This window comes from Chanos chanos, chromosome 16 (assembly GCF_902362185.1).
Source record: "Chanos chanos chromosome 16, fChaCha1.1, whole genome shotgun sequence".
NCBI classification, from domain to species: Eukaryota; Metazoa; Chordata; class Actinopteri; order Gonorynchiformes; family Chanidae; genus Chanos; species Chanos chanos.
The window spans coordinates 4,529,327-4,545,316 of NC_044510.1; the positions used below are offsets into that span (position 1 = coordinate 4,529,327).

The 15,990-nt window shown below is 41.8% G+C and overlaps 2 protein-coding genes, 1 non-coding gene and 1 pseudogene across 3 annotated transcripts in view; all 4 read left to right on the top strand.

Annotated features, from left to right (window-relative positions):
* The first annotated feature begins 654 nt into the window (after positions 1-654).
* LOC115829723 (T-cell-specific guanine nucleotide triphosphate-binding protein 1-like) lies at positions 655-3,826 on the top strand (annotated as a pseudogene).
* Positions 3,827-4,321: 495 nt separating this feature from the next.
* slc25a19 (solute carrier family 25 member 19) lies at positions 4,322-7,606 on the top strand. Its single transcript, XM_030793891.1, has 6 exons — positions 4,322-4,453; positions 5,459-5,614; positions 6,075-6,245; positions 6,705-6,879; positions 7,024-7,154; positions 7,427-7,606. The coding sequence occupies exons 1-6, from the start codon at positions 4,322-4,324 to the stop codon at positions 7,604-7,606; spliced, it is 945 nt and encodes a 314-aa protein (XP_030649751.1).
* Positions 7,607-9,897: 2,291 nt separating this feature from the next.
* trnap-agg (transfer RNA proline (anticodon AGG)) lies at positions 9,898-9,969 on the top strand. The gene has a single exon. It is a non-coding gene; the product is annotated as a tRNA-Pro (tRNA).
* A 1,697-nt stretch (positions 9,970-11,666) lies between these two features.
* tmem104 (transmembrane protein 104) overlaps positions 11,667-15,990 on the top strand; it is a 47,960-nt gene continuing 43,636 nt past the window's right edge. Inside the window, exons 1-4 of the mRNA XM_030793777.1 lie at positions 11,667-11,894; positions 12,293-12,376; positions 13,857-13,978; positions 15,299-15,380. Of these exons, the coding sequence (XP_030649637.1) occupies positions 12,332-12,376; positions 13,857-13,978; positions 15,299-15,380 (249 nt within the window). The 5' untranslated portion in view covers positions 11,667-11,894; positions 12,293-12,331. The remainder of the gene's footprint in view (positions 11,895-12,292; positions 12,377-13,856; positions 13,979-15,298; positions 15,381-15,990) is intronic.

Consider the following 15,990-nt stretch of genomic DNA (forward strand, 5'->3'; position numbering starts at 1 on the left):
GTTTGTCTTGACACCGTTACTGGGATATTGTACATGGTGTATATATATCGAATACAGGATATGGAATTGTTATATAAAGAAATCAGTTGGAATTGGGACTCTAATGATACTAATGTTTTTTTTTATAGATAGAATAGATTTTGGACTTTTATCACCCCAGTGACTCGTTCAGACACATTAACAATGATGCTGTTAATGCACAAAGACCATCTGAGTTATGATCACCAGAGATCAACCCACTGACCAGATTTACAAATTGCCACTAGGCATAAGTGCAAAAAGCATAAAACTCCATTTATAAAACACGGTAGCATAACTGATCATACTTAATACACAAAAAAAGATAATAAAGCAAAACAATGCTAGCCACTTTCTGTAAAAATAATGTCGTGCCAGTGGTACAGAGAAATTCTAGTTCATGGTTCATTGTGATTATTAGACTTAATACTAATATCACTTAGCTGTGACCATAACCTTATTTCAGAACCAGAACCCAGTGAAATTACAGTTATCCTGAAAAACTCTATTTATAACTCAGCGTTCTGAACGCTGAACCTAGAAATTATTCAGAATAACTCTTCATTAGCCGTACATATATTAAATAACAGCATTAAAGTAGCAAGTTTAAATGAACTGAATCTCTCTCATATGAAGATGGCTGCACAAGGAAAAGAGTATGATGTCCTCAGTCCGGCTGAACTGGAGGAAATTAAAGAGGATTCGGCCAACAAGGATCTGTCAACTACAGTAAGGGAGATTCAAGTTTACTTTGAGCAACAAGATGTGGAACTGAACATAGCCTTTACAGGGGAATCAGGTTCTGGTAAATCTACACTCGTCAATGCCTTACGAGGTCTGTACGATGACGATGAAGGTGCTGCTCCAACTGGAGTCCCTCATATTACCATGGAGCCAGAAGTTTACCCACATCCCAAATACCCAAACGTGAAAATGTGGGATCTGCCAGGGATCGGGACATCAAACTTCAAAGCTGACAGATACCTTGAACAAGTTGGTTTTCAGCGTTACGATTTCTTCATCATTGTCTCATCAGAGCGATTCAGGGAGTGCCATGTTCAGCTGGCCAAGGAGATAAACGAAATGAAGAAGAAGTTTTACTATATTCGATCAAAGATTGATTGTAGCATTCATGCTGAAAGCAGGAAGAAGAGCTTCAACAAGGAAAAGACACTGGATGCTATCCGGTCAGACTGCATAAAAGGTTAACTTATTCATATCATTTTCTGAAAATTAAACATTTCATTGTTGTTTTTCTGTTCAGGAAATTACGAAAGTCTACTGACAATATTGGTTGTCAGATACAGCAGCAGATAAGATCTCCAGATCATCTCTTCTTTCTTCCTAGGTCTCCAGAGCGTTGGTGTGTACTCTCCTGATGTCTTCTTGATCTCCAGTCATGATCCAGGGAGCTATGATTTCGGACATCTTGAGGACACCATTGAGAGGGAGTTGTCTAAGCACAAGTGACACGTACTTAGGAGCATAAGCTCAAAGCTATATTCAGGAGAAACTAGTGTGTGTATTCTGATGTGACGGGTTTGTCACGACCGCTACTCTGCATCTCTGTAAATGTGGCCAACTTTTTAAAGGACCCCAAAAAGTATAAAAAAAAAATCAATCAGTTTTAACATTTTTGTTGAGAACCTTGCCGATTGATCGGGGAAATATCTGAGTGAGCTGAGGGTTGTGAGAAAATCCCCCATGGGCATTTTTTCATGGAGAAAAATCAAACATGCATTATTTCCTCGGCTGCGTTCCTATTAAATAAGTGTAGTCAGCTGGACCATATCTGTTATAGTATACACCATGCTGAACAGATTGCTGGCTGAGCTGGCTGAAGATGCCCAGAATAGAAACATGACTCCACTGCAGATCTCTATGAGTACAATGAGACGCTTCATAACGTAGCATTAAATTACCGTTTCTTCTTTTGATTAGACTTGACTTTTAGTAGTAGAGTTTTAGATGATCTTTAGTATGTGTCATGCTGTGATTTATTATTTGATGAAACTTTTGTTTATTTATTTTTTTTAATTGTTTGATCATTTAGTTTATTATCGTAACTGAATCATTATGATTAAAAAGAGAGGACAAGTAAAAATTTAAATGTATATGTTCAGCAAAATACAGTGAAAGATGATGTATAACTGTCAAAATGTTTAATTGAAAAGGCAACACACAAACTCGGTGACACTGTTGTTCAAATCAGTTTTTTAAATGACAGAACAATAATCCAGTCACATCTGTAACTGCTGGTGTTTTTTTAGTTTCCTAATAACTGAGTTCCTTGTCCCTTAAGTTTGCATCTCTTCGGGTATATACAACTTGCTGCTCTGTTTTCCTGTTCAGATGAAGAATAATTTGACAACAGCTGCAATAAGATAATTTCTTACTCAAATAACGATCATTTTTCCTAAAATATCATTTCTGTTCTGTTTGTGTTTTGTTCATGACACAGACTTCGTAGAATTAACACTTTCAGTGTACTTACATATATAGTAAAAGTAGAAACTGTTTCTTAATAAAAAATGAACAACAATAACAACAACAACAACAAGAAGTTGAAAGCATTTATCTCAACAGGTTTAAAAAATTAAAGATTAAAGATTAAATCTCTGTGAACGCGCACACACTGTGAGTAGTGAATTCAACCTCTACATTTGACCCATGCTTACACTCCAGTAGTGAGCACACACAACCACTAGGGGCAGGCGCACAAGCCCACTCCTCTAACCCTTGGGCCACAGGATGCCCCCGTTAAGCTAAACATTTCATTATAGTAATGATACGACGACAGAGGGTCAACATATTTTTGTGCTGCATTATAAGCATACTTACTATACTGTTCGTGAGAAATTCCGTGCGTTGAATTCCAGCACTACTACTGCAACTATTCATCATAGAGTGAATTATTCGTGGAAAACATTCGTCAGTAGGTTCAACAGGGAAAAGTTTTTTTCCCCCTATTTGTTGGTTGGTTGCCTTGTTTATTTAGCTTGCTTCAAGGTGTAGAGCATGCGATAATCATCGAAGACAGAGCCATACCTTATCTGCAATTACATATGCTGATCAGCCCTTGCTGGGGCTTTGTCGTGTCCTAAATCTGCAAAAGAAAAAAAAGGCAAAGTATAGACCCAAGACAAAATACACGCCCAACAGATCGTTGGATCCCGACTCAAATTATGTTTTTCGTACAGTTTTCCAGCATTTTTGTGCTCTTGCATCATTAATATTGTCTGAAAATTATTTAATGCTGAAGGATGGGCCAATACTACAGGGATAGTTATTCCCTGACCATTCGTTTATTTCCCATCATTCCGAGATATTGAACGTTTATGGTTCGCTTTTCCCTGAATTTGCATTCGAAATAATTCGGACCAAATCATAGCAACACAGTGAGAATCCACGGCATCACGTACAGCGTGGATTTTTGGCCTTACTATCTTTAGTTTGGCGAAGCCAAGGCGGTGTCCGAGGCGGAACAAAACGATGTGTTGCCAGTATTCTGTCACGTCGTATTTTAAAGACGGACAAAGCAGTACAACCTACTCGTTCCCGCTACACAACTAAAACATTTTATCGAATACTTGTAGCTACTGCTGGATATCTAAGAGGTAAGTTACACAGTTTAGCTCATGTTTTATGGCTGAATTGCTCAAATGACTGATCCTCGCAAGCTAAGTCACGCTGGCTAACCACCCTTTCTCCTTAACGCACTGAGTTTAAGTTACCGGTGTTACAAAACTGCGGGCGCAGACTGAGCGCGGATGTCTCAAAGTATCTCTGTGTTTGTGTTAAGGGTTGAACTAAAACTTTTAGACGCTCTATGTCACACATTTTGCTGAATCATAAAGCTATACAAAGGGGATTACAAAATTAGGTAACAGAAAACCACGAATGAAACGTATGTGTCGTAGCTGGAGTGACTGAAGTAACTGTGTGGTTATGTTGTGATGCTATGCGGTTATTCTCATTTTTCTATGAATTCGAGATGGAATCTTCTAAATAGTCGTATCTACCGATGCTTCGACTTTGTTATTTCAATGTCAACGTAACTTTAGCCTGTCTTTGCCAGGGGTGCCTATCTGCGCTATGAGTGATTGCAGGCAAGGTCAAGCATGCCATATGCCCTTGTTTGTTTTACGTTATCGCCTTCATGACTGTCCTTGATAAAATAAACAAATAAACGTAAACGGATGCGACTTTGCCGTGTCTGGTGTATTTCATTTTGTCACATCACAATAGTTAATAATTTAACCCCCATCCCCAGGACGGACATCTGTTGATAAGCTCTGTAGGAATGGTGGGGTATGACCCAGGTTCCACTGGCGCCTCACTCAGCCCGGAGGAGGCAGCCTTAGCTGGGTCTGCAGCCGGTATGGTCACCCGGGCCCTCATCAGCCCCCTGGACGTCATTAAAATCAGGTTTCAGGTAAGAGCTATAAGGCCACGAATGTTTCAGGTAAACCTGTCATGTGGGTTTTGACATCCATTAGGGTTAAGGTTAAATGCCAGCAGCGGGTGTGTTAGTGTGCTCAATGCTAATGGCGCAGATTACAATGAATAATTTTAAACTGGCTAAAACAAGGCCTTGTTTGAGATGATTGTTTTTATTATATGGATATAATCTAGATCTTCTGTGAAATGAAAGCATTTAAATAAAATCCCACTGGAATGAAAAAATGACAGGTGTGCTAGGGGAACATGGCTGGCTGCATTCCCTTGGCCTGGTCCTCCTCCCTCTCACTGGTTGTTGGTGGTCACTGAGAGAGAGGTTACTATGTAGTGGTAGGTAATGTTGTGTGAATGGAGCTCTCTCCCAAGCATGTTACCTTGTTCATGAGTGCTAATTAGCTAATAGTGTGGAAGAACCTTCAGGGTCGTTTCACAATGTCAGAGGAATCATATGCTAGCCTCGCTCGCCGAGACCAAAAGGTCTGTAGTGAAGGAGATATTTACAAGGGTTTATGGGTAGTTGGTCATTCCAAACTAGGGAGAAAATGGGAATAACATTCACCAGATAGAAATAGGAAGAAAATGGTTGTTTGGCAAAAGCACACAGACATAATAAACATTTAGTGTAGCATAGTGATAAAGAGATCAAGAACATTTTATCAGCTTTGCCTTTTTATTAAAACTGAATGTATCTTTTGTGTGTTTATTTGTTTGTTTGTTTGTTTTGTGTGTGTGTGCGCGTATCATTGTATTCAGAACTCACTTTTGAGTCAGATGTTTTCAAATGATTTCTCAAAACTGGCTTCACATTCTGAACAAATGAGTCACTGGCTCCTCTAATGCAATCATGATGACTGTTCCACACCAAAAACCCCACAGCTGTACTGAGCATGCCCAGTCTGAGTTAAGCAAGTTCCCCCAGTGCTGTTTGCCATGGGTATGCGTGCCAGCGTCTCAAGCTGTTCGTGTCTTCCCTCAACAGTTGCAGATCGAGCAGTTGTCGTCAAGGCAACGGCAGGGGAAATACTGGGGTCTGTGGCAAGCTTCTCGGTGTATGCTGATAGAGGAGGGACTTCCTGCTTTCTGGAAAGGGCATGTACCAGCTCAACTGCTCTCTGTCGGTTTTGGAGCCGTCCAGGTACAGCAGACTGAACCCTAATTTTGGGGCAAAATGAAAGACTCAATCATTCTTTTTCAGTTAGATTTTGAAGAGCAGTCCGTTCTATTCCATTTGAAAGTTTCATGTGAATATTACCACTGAGATTATCATATTGTCATATGATCATAGTGTGGTTCTAATCACGTAAGTTTTTGTGCTTCTTAAGAGACAAACACGTAAACATAATTTGCACCTAAAATGTCTTTTATTGTTAAAGGGCAATAAACACGTAGAGAGTGTCCTAGATGCCCACACGCTATCACAGTATTCAGTCCTAGATATAATTTGTTTACCAAATGACCTTGTGTGGTGAAATCATTCACGTAACACAACGAGGATCACTGCAGTTGTTTGTTCCATAGCGCACTAGGCTTAATGAGATCAAGTTGATTAGACTGAAGTTGGCTGCGTGATGTGTTATTTTATCCATGTCCTGTAGTTTGCCACTTTTGAGGCTTTGACCGAACTGGTGCATAAGAGCACTTCCTACCACAGCCAGACACCGACCGTCCACTTTGTCTGCGGCGGTTTGGCCGCGTGCTCGGCTACGGTGGCCTGCCAGCCCCTCGACACGCTCCGCACACGTTTGGCCGCCCAGGGGGAACCAAAGGTAAACGCCAAAGAAGACTACATCTGACATCTTACTGTAGTAATATCAGCCAGAAAATCATATGGCATTAAAACTGTAGACTTTTTGGAGATGTATCGGTTGAGATTTTTTGCTAATTATTTTGGTTCAGCTCTTGTTCCTAATTCCGAGATCTGTAGTCCTACACATTTCTGTTTTATTCCCTCAGTAACACCCACAGACTCAGTATTCAAATAGAATAAATCATTATTTTATTAATCACCTCAGTATTAGCATTAAGCTAGTTGCTATCTATGCTGATAGTCCTCAGTTTTTCTATCTCCTCAGGACTGGAATTTTTTTTTTTTTTTTTTTTTGAAAACCCAGACTCTTAATGTTTTCTCTATACTGTGTGGGGGGGGGGGGGGGGGAGATCTGCTAAGGGGTTTCATGTCTATTTATTTGATCTTTTTATTGATTGATTTATTTATTTTTTTGTAGATCTACAGGAACCTCAGACATGCAGTGTCCACCATGTACCATAAAGAGGGGATACTAACCTTCTACAGGGGTCTCACTCCAACGTTAGTGGCTGTGTTCCCATATGCGGGTCTTCAGTTTTTCTTCTACAACGTGCTCAACAGGCTCATAGCATCACGGTCCAAGAGGTCCAAAGGTCAGTACCCTAGCTTTAACCTTTGGGTGTTTGTTGTTAGCCAGTGAGCTAACTTTGACGTGTTTGATTAACAGACCACAGAGAGACCCGTGCTGTATCTGTTAACTCTTTGCCGGCGTTTTTTTCTCCCCGATGTTTCACCAGGAAGCTTGCAGAGCCTGGTCTCTGGTAGCATTGCGGGTGTCATCAGCAAAACAATGACTTATCCCTTTGACCTCTTCAAGAAGAGACTGCAAGTGGGGGGTTTTGAGGAGGCCAGGATCCAGTTTGGACAGGTTCGTTTTAATGTTCAGGATTGTTTAATATTCAGCGCTGGTGCAGCCAGCGCAGTAAAGCTGATGATGATATTCATAATGTGCACTACATATAACGCAACACGCAGCTGAACTAGTCGACACTGATGGTAAAAACCCTGTAGAGAGCTTCTTTCCTTTTGTTCTTTAAGTACAGTATGTCACGTGCCCCTGAGGAGCTGGGCTGATGTTCTACAGATGATACTTTAGAACAAGAGAAACCCTGTTTGTTTGTTTGTTTTTTTTGTCTGTAGGTGCGGACATACCGCGGTTTTGCAGACTGCATGGTGCAAATTGCCAAAGAGGAGGGTCTGCGTGGCTTTTTCAAAGGGCTCTCACCGAGTCTGGTCAAAGCCGCAGTGTCCACGGGCCTCACCTTCTTCTGGTACGAGTTCTTCCTCAATGCCATTTCTCAACTGAAGGGGAGCCAGTGAGCTCAGAATCCGAACGGGTCGCCTCTCTGAGCAAACGTTTACAGAACGTGGACCGGAGAATCCTCGAGGTCGCTTGCTTGCCCTGTCTTTACTCGCGGTGCCCCTACGCCTGTCTGTTTGAACAACATGAACAGCACTTTCGGGACCAAGCTTTTGGATTAGTCACGTCAAAGGGTTTTTTTTCGAGCTTGGTTGGAAAACCGACTTGATTTCAAACGCTCCAAGACTGTGTCCACGAGCACCTCCAGAGCGTGGCGAAGAATGAGAAGAATAATGACGTGTAAACACTAAAGCACCTTCAGGCTACAGTTGTGGCTTTTCTGAGAGGAGACTGGAAACCTCTGTTTTTATGGCTGAAATATCATGGGTTTTTTACATTTAAATCCTCAGGGAGCTGGAGATTTCACACATGCTTTTGTGTCATCTCTTAAGTGTTTATTTTACTTTGTCCGTTTGTTTTATCTGTTATTTTTGTGTGTGTGTGTGTGTTTTTTTTTTAAACTCCAGTGAGCATCATCGACCGAAAAAATTTCAGACAGAGAGCATACCAGATTGTTACTGACAACTAATTAGAAATACCGTATCCCAGGTAACCGCTGTGGCTTCTCAAGCAACCGTCACTCACATCACTCAACCGTCACTCACATCACTCAGCTGTCACTCACATCACTCAGCTGTCACTCACATCACTCAACCATCACTCACATCACTCAACCGTCACTCACATCACTCAACCGTCACTCAATATCACCTCATCTGTGTGCTGTATGGTTTTATCTTATTGTGATGCCCTCGCAAAATACCTCTGGAGATTTTTAACCACTTTATTTGTCTGATGTGAGGGCAAAAGATTTATTATTCTTACTGCTACTTTTAAATTATATTTTTATTGGGTTCATGCACTTCTCCGCACAATATGACATGTATTAGGAACTGAATGGGAAAAAACAGTAAACCACACCAATAAAACCGCTTTAGAGACCAGCTGAGCGACCTTAATGAAGGAGGATGCAAAGTGCTCTACAGCTGTATCAAGTTTGTTCTGTTTCTGTTTGGAAATGGTGCCCTTTTCGAGAAAATCCTTGCAACATGACAGGAAAAATATCAGGTTTTAAATAAATTATGAAGAAGTTACCAAAGTCTCTGTAAAGCTGTTCTGCTTTAGAGTGTGGAGAACATGGGAGATATTCTATCGACACCCAGTCTGAGATCCGTGTATGCCAGCCCTTCCCGAAATGGGGTCTTGTCATCCATGCTTTGAAGTACAGTGTGTTTTCCCTACAGAGAAGATAAGAATGTTCCAGAACTTTCTGTCGCCCACAGAGGTCATAGGCATGTTTTAGAGACTAAATTAAAGACACAGGGTACAGCTCTATTCCGGGTCTACATTACAAATCTCGTTCATGTTTTAAAGGGACCGCATTGTTGTCAAAACTCAGAGCATCATCATAGGCAGTGAATCCTGGTGCCTTTTTCTGTTTTACGGTTAAAACCCAAAGATGAGGAAGAAAGATGCATGTCATATCTGTAATTAGGAGATATGATATACACAGCCTAGATCCTTAATTGTATTGCCTTAGGGGTGAATTACAGTTTGGTATTTTTGTTGCTATTGTAACACATGTCTGCACTCGTATCTCCACACCTTTGTCTCCTAATCAGTTGCAACCATTTTAGTTTTTCCATGTTCTTCTCACTCCCCGTGCATCTGTAAGAGTTTTTTTATGATAGTAAAGTGTTATAATATTCAAAAGAGTGCCCTACACGACGTTTTCTAATGTGTAAGAGGAGGGAAAGAAATAATGTGTCGGGTGTTGTGTTTACAGTTGACCTGTTTAGATGATAGGGTCCGCTTATGCCAGTTTTTACATCACGACTTAAAGTTTACATTTGATATCACTGGCAAGAAATCAGGGCTGTTCAACATCAAGAAATCAGATTAAAGAGCTGATGTTAACTGAGACCGCCTGTCATAAATTCATGAACTATTAGGTTGTCACCACTTTCCCGTAATCCCTTAATCTTTGCAGGGAAATTTCAGTGTCTAAACAAATAGAAGAAACATCCATTGCTCAGTCACAGAGTGTTGTTTGTTGTTTGGATAAGTACTACTGCAAACTATTGCACCTTTGCACCGATTGTTTAGATAGTCTTGGTCACTGTGTACATGAAAAACTCAGCCAATCACTATAGTTCTTATTTAGCCCTTTATAAGAACAGGATGTATATTGCTTGGATAGGAAATAATCTACTACTGTGTCTATGATCTATAAGCTATGATCCTTTATTGTGGCTCGTTGGTCTAGGGGTATGATTCTCGCTTAGGGTGCGAGAGGTCCCGGGTTCAAATCCCGGACGAGCCCATTTAAGCAGCTTATTGGTTCAGCTTCTGGTGTCGACAGGTCTGAGGCTAGCCGTCATGGGGGCAAAGTGCTGGCGTGTTTACGAGTGTGTTAATGTTATGTTGTTACTTACTCCAACATGCTTCAGACTTACGGCTGCCCTTCAGTAGCAGCTGTCTACTCCTTGTGCCTGTCTTTTGACCTTTACAGCAGAGTGGCGCAGCGGAAGCGTGCTGGGCCCATAACCCAGAGGTCGATGGATCGAAACCATCCTCTGCTGCAAACTTTTACGGGGCAGCCATGGCCTAAAGTAGGGGTGGGCGAATCCGATGTCTGATTGGCTGAAGAGCATGCACACCTGTTTTCAAAGTGAAAATCAACAGGTAGCTAAAAGGTGAAAACAAAAACCGGCAGGATTTGCCCACCCCTAGCCTAAAGGTTCGAGAAGCAGGCTTGTGACCTCTTGTGAGGCACTCAACCCCCAACTGCTCCTGCTCCTACTGTGTGTACGTGCGTGCGTTCACTGCTCCTAGTGTATTTGTATAGGATGGGTCAAATGCAGAGGTTGAATTTCAGCGCTCACTGTTCTTTGTGTGTGTGTGTGATCAGGAAAGAACTTAACTTATTTGGCTTGAAAAGGAATATGTAATGCAACTAAATAATCTTAGGAGTTACAAATATATCCAAATGCACACACCCCAGAGGGAGACAAACGTGCTCGATACTGGTTTTGGTGGTTATTGGTTACTGGTTTTAATGAGTTCTGGATTTGGTCTCGGTAGTTTCGTGTCCTTATAATGCCCATAGATAAACAATAAACAAAAAGATGAGGATGTGAGTTCACCGAAGACTATTGTGTTTGTGTTATTTATTTTACTTTATATGTGTTTTATTGTTTTAATCTCTGTCTTGTGGTGTGTGAAAGGAAAGAGTAACAAGTAACAAGATGAAAAAGAGTATGTTTTGAAAAATCAGAAACTTTATATTAAACTCTTTTGATTCTGACGTTTTGGGTTTCGTTTACCAAAGGAGTGATGACACAGAAGATGTTCCCTTTCATACTAGAGGGAAACACACCTGTGTGTAAATTTAAAATATGTAAAATACATTTGAATATGGGAATATGTACACTCTAAAAAAGCGTCATTTGTACTATATTGCACCTTCACGCTCTCACGCTGCGTAACATCTTTTATAATGTCAGTGTTTTATAATGTCAGTGTCCGCTGTTGCTTTTTAGTTTGCTTTAGTTTGTCACTGTGTATGTTTAAGAGCTCTACAGAGACTCTGAAAAATAATTATTTTTGTAATCATGTGTCGCTGAGAACATACATATCAGACACACGGGAAGAAGGAGGAGGAAGAGGAGAAGAAGCTGTGTGTATATGTGGGTCGTAAACCTTTTTTTTAATTATTATTATTTTTTTAAAAATAAAGTTCCCAGTGATGAAACATTTTGAATGATTTTATCTCTGTCGATTTCTCCTTTTTTCCACCCGTATGTTAAATTTCAACGATATCTTGTAGTGTCCATTTGCGACGTTACATCTCTTGTAATGGATAGCGATTGAGTGATTTGTAGAGCTATATTTCCATTCAATTCCTAGACTTACCACTAGGCGGCAGGCCTAAAGTCAAAGAAAGTTTGTAGAGTCATATGACCAGACGTGCGCATGCGCTCTTAAGTTGGAGAGTCACATATGCTTGTAAGGATAAGGTCCTGAAAAAATAATGGGAAACTAAAGGCTAGCCACAATGCTGTGTACTTATCAGGCAGTCCTCTGGAAGATGGCCGAGTAGCAGTGTTGAACTCACCTGCTTCCGAGCGGAATATCCGATTGCCACTCTAAGTAAATGAATAATTACCTGCTGGCTTCCCTCTCAGCTAGCTAGCATACCATAGCCTAGCACCAAAACACAGCTGACGACATCACAGAGAGCTGCAGGTGAGTGGTCGTCTCTGACCTCCCAAACGGGGTTCTTTGAATCAATTTGTGTGGCGACTGTATTAAAGTCACTACCGGAACGCTACCTCTAATCGTGTTAATTTTGGCATAACAGCTAACAAGCCATTTCATTAGTTTACCACTAACTTACCGTGGCTAACTGGCTGACGTGGATATAGTAGAAATGAGAATTACCATATTTTCGATTCTGAATGTTTCTCACAGGCAGTGACCTGCCTCAGTTACTAAGTTAGTTTGATCTGTTTTACCAGGTGTTTGAAATGTAACATGTTATTCACATAAAATTGTTGTTAGTTTATGGATGGTTTAGAGACTGTCAGTTACCCTAAATTGTACGTTCTCATAATCAATACACTTTTTTTCGCTGTTGACTTTAGGTTGGGTTTTAGTGAATCGTTTCGACCGACTACACCAACATGGCAGGAGGTATTACAGACACGGGAGAACCGTATTCACCATATGTAAGTTCTGATTACATAACTTTTTCTCACGAAAGCGAGTTACTATCATATGCAGCTCAAATACAGACCCCCCCCGTGGACCTCACTCACGTCAGTACTGCTGACCAGTTTAAGTCTTGACATAAGGATGTGCAGTGTCTTGTTCAAGTCTTAACTTCAGACACAAAGTTTTGCTAAGTTAGCAGGTGTTCTCAGGAAACAGTTTCTGTCTAGAATTACCATTTTGACACTTGGAATGAGAATATCAACCAGTTATATGATTATTAACTAAGTGACAAGTTTAATCTTGCATAGGTAAAACCTGACGGTCTATACCCACTGTATGCTCTTTCATGTGGTACTGCAGCGTCACCTTTGGTGGAAGTTCGGTGGAAGTGTCGCCTTTGGTGGAAGAATCTTAGGCTCAGAGATTTTTGCCGCTGAAATACCCCACAGCACAATTAAGACCCTCTTCTTTAAGTTTAAGTTTAAGCATAGCATTGTTCACAGTCCTGTATGAGAATTTACTGTTAAACTGACACATTGGAATGTGTAGCATGTACACGTCAGTCCTGTTCAAACATACATTTTTTTTCTGTATAGATTTGTAAGTATGTTTCCTCAGGAAGGAAATGCTCTCAGAGGAATGAAGTCTGTGTTCATTTAAAACAAGCAATTCATCCTGTAATTTGAGTTACTCATTCATCTGACAGAAAAGAGGAAGAAATACACAGTTATGATTCTGAAGTGGGGAAAAAAGCAACTTCACGTCTGTTGCATAAGTTTGTCAGCAGTTTGAACCCTTCTCGTGTTTGCTGATGTCAGCTTTTTACGGCACAGAATGTATTTCTGCTGCCGAAGTAGCCTCGTGGCTAGACTGTAAACTGCATTTCGAAGCCTTTGCAATGCGATTTTTCTGTTACTGTTATGCAGATCAGCAGTTTTACCGTCTGAATGCTTAATGTGGGGAGATATGAATAAAACAGTAAATGGATCAATTCAGTATTTTCAGGTTTATTAGAAGGCTAAAGATCATGATCCTGCACTGAACAGGAACTAAAACTCTCCTCAGGTGAATCGTAGTGTCTGCTTCTTCAAGAGAACACTTGACGGTTGACCACACTGCTTCATCTCTCTGGTATTCTGGGATGGTTTCTGTCTAATGGGATTGACAGGCTTGCTTCCAGTAACAGATGATATGAATCAGTGTAGTGATCAAACGAGAAGCGATTCAGAATAACGGAGATGAGGAACTTTGGCAAATATGTCCAAACACTTTTATGTTTTTGATGTGATAAGAATGTGAGGCAAACGGAGACAGGGCTGTTTTGGCTTGAATTTGTATTTATTTAAATGCTTCTGCATGAGTTAGTGAACAAAAAACAAAACAAAAACGCACTGTGTTAGATCACCTCATATCGAAAGGGGCTCTTGAATGGTCAGCTGTTGTGAGATTGTTGTCTGGTTTGTGAGCGATCTTTGTTTCTGCTTCTGGATGCAGGTTGGGTTGGTGTACATGTTCAACCTGATCGTTGGCACCGGTGCCCTCACCATGCCCAAAGCTTTCGCCGCAGCAGGCTGGGTGGTCAGCCTGGCACTCATCTGTTTCCTGGCATTTATGAGGTGAGTTCCCTGCCCAGCCCCCGACACCCCCCCCCCCCACCCCCCCATGTGGCACGCAGTCCAATCCACGAGCTGGCACCGTAGCATAAACAGGACCGGTCACGCGTGGTTAGCGTGACAGAGAACCGTCTCTGCTCTGTTCTGTCTCGTTCACGTGTGGAGGACGACCGACTTTCATTTCCCCATCCCTGCGCCTAAAATAAAGCCTCAGACCTGAGAGAAAAAGAGAGAGGGGAAAAAAGAAAGACAGGAAGAGAAAAAGAAACCTCCGCCCCCACCCCCCTTTTTTACCTTTTACCCTGTACGCTCAGCAAGATTAGTCTCTCAACTCTGCGTCCCGGTGAGGGAGTTATAGCTTTCCCAATGGGACGCGACGCTGTCTCTCTGCCTGCTGTCTGTAATGAGAGGACGAGAAACGGATGGCGCATTAGACACGGGCGCCGCAGGAAATCAATGCGCCGCGCTGTCCGGAAGCGGAGGAAGTTTATGATGCGCGATATGTTTAATTTGCATGATTTACGAGGCGAACGCAAGAGGAGGAAAGAGATGACATGGCGATGCGGAACACGGATGCGCCCCCCCCCCCCCCCCGGTCCCCCCCGCCGTCGCGGACGGGGGCCAGTTCTGTTCTGATAGATATGAGTGTAAATAATGCTAATGACGTGATGGATAGGAAACGCAGCGCTGGTTCTCATTTAACGATACTGTCCGCTCAAGTTATCTCCCAGGTCTCACGCAGGTGAATATCTGCGGTAGAAAAAAAAACTGAGAAATAGAAAAAGAATTTCTTTGATGCATTTGGTACAGGAAATCAAATTCTCCTGTACTTTTTCGTTTTAAATAAGAAAATACATGACCTGTACAGAATTCACGACTTCTCAGAGTGTAGCCACAAATGTTTTTTCACTCAGGTCTTGTTTGACAGGTCGGTGTGATTTTTCCCTCTCAGGAACGCTGCACTGTAAAGTTCCCGTGGGTCAAATGTACGCTCGATTTTTATTGCACCTCAGTTCAAAACTGACTGACTCGATTCTAAATTCTAATAATGGATTGAGAACTGTTTAGTTTTGGAATTACTTCATTAACCTTGATTAGTCTCATTCATATTCAAAGAACATTTGAAAAATGAGACCAGACACACCAGAGTTCTGCGAAAAAGGGGGAAAAAAAAAAAAGTCTGAAAGCCCCTTCTGTGAAATGGGCGTGTGTCTTACAGCGTTTCCCCCTCTTTCTGGCTGTCCATCACCCCTCTCTTCCTCCCCCTTTCTCTCCCCCTATCCCTCTTTCTCTCTCTCTCTCTCTCTTTCCCCCTCTCTCTAGTTTCATGACCACCACGTTCGTGATTGAGGCCATGGCTGCGGCCAACGCTCAGCTGCGCTGGAAAAGACGAGAGCAGGAAGAGGTGGGTGACGAGTCGGCCCAAAACATGGTCCTACTCTACGCCGTCCATTTTAAAAACCACTCTCAGTGATTCAGTGACCGCTGGACACAAGCACACGCTTAGGGCTTGACTAATCTTTCAGCTTCGCTTTTAATTGGATAGAATTTTACTTTGTTGCACGAGTGTGTTTTGAAGGTCACACCAGTGTCACAGCCCGTATATGGATTTACCCCGAGTTTTAAAGTCTTCCTAAATTTCTTGGTGTTCCCCATTGGAATTCCACTGTTGCAGTGGAGGATGTTAGACCTCTCACAAGTGATTAGTTCAGTTCAGTCAAATTCAGTTCAGTTCAGTATTGTTTGTATAGTACCTCTGACATGGACACTAAGTATCTTTCCAGGATGCCAGATCTTATACCCTCAGTGAGCAAGCCCAGGGTGACAGTGGCACAGAAGAAATCCCTTAGACTGATACAGGGGGAAACCTGAGGAGGAGCCAAGACTCAGGAGGGGGAGCCCATCCTCCTCTGGCTGGCCCAGGACGCTTAGATTAGTTGACACACTATTACATGGAAAGCAACAGAAAACAAATAAAAGATCTATGAGGTGGAATTGAGAAGACAGTGAGGACA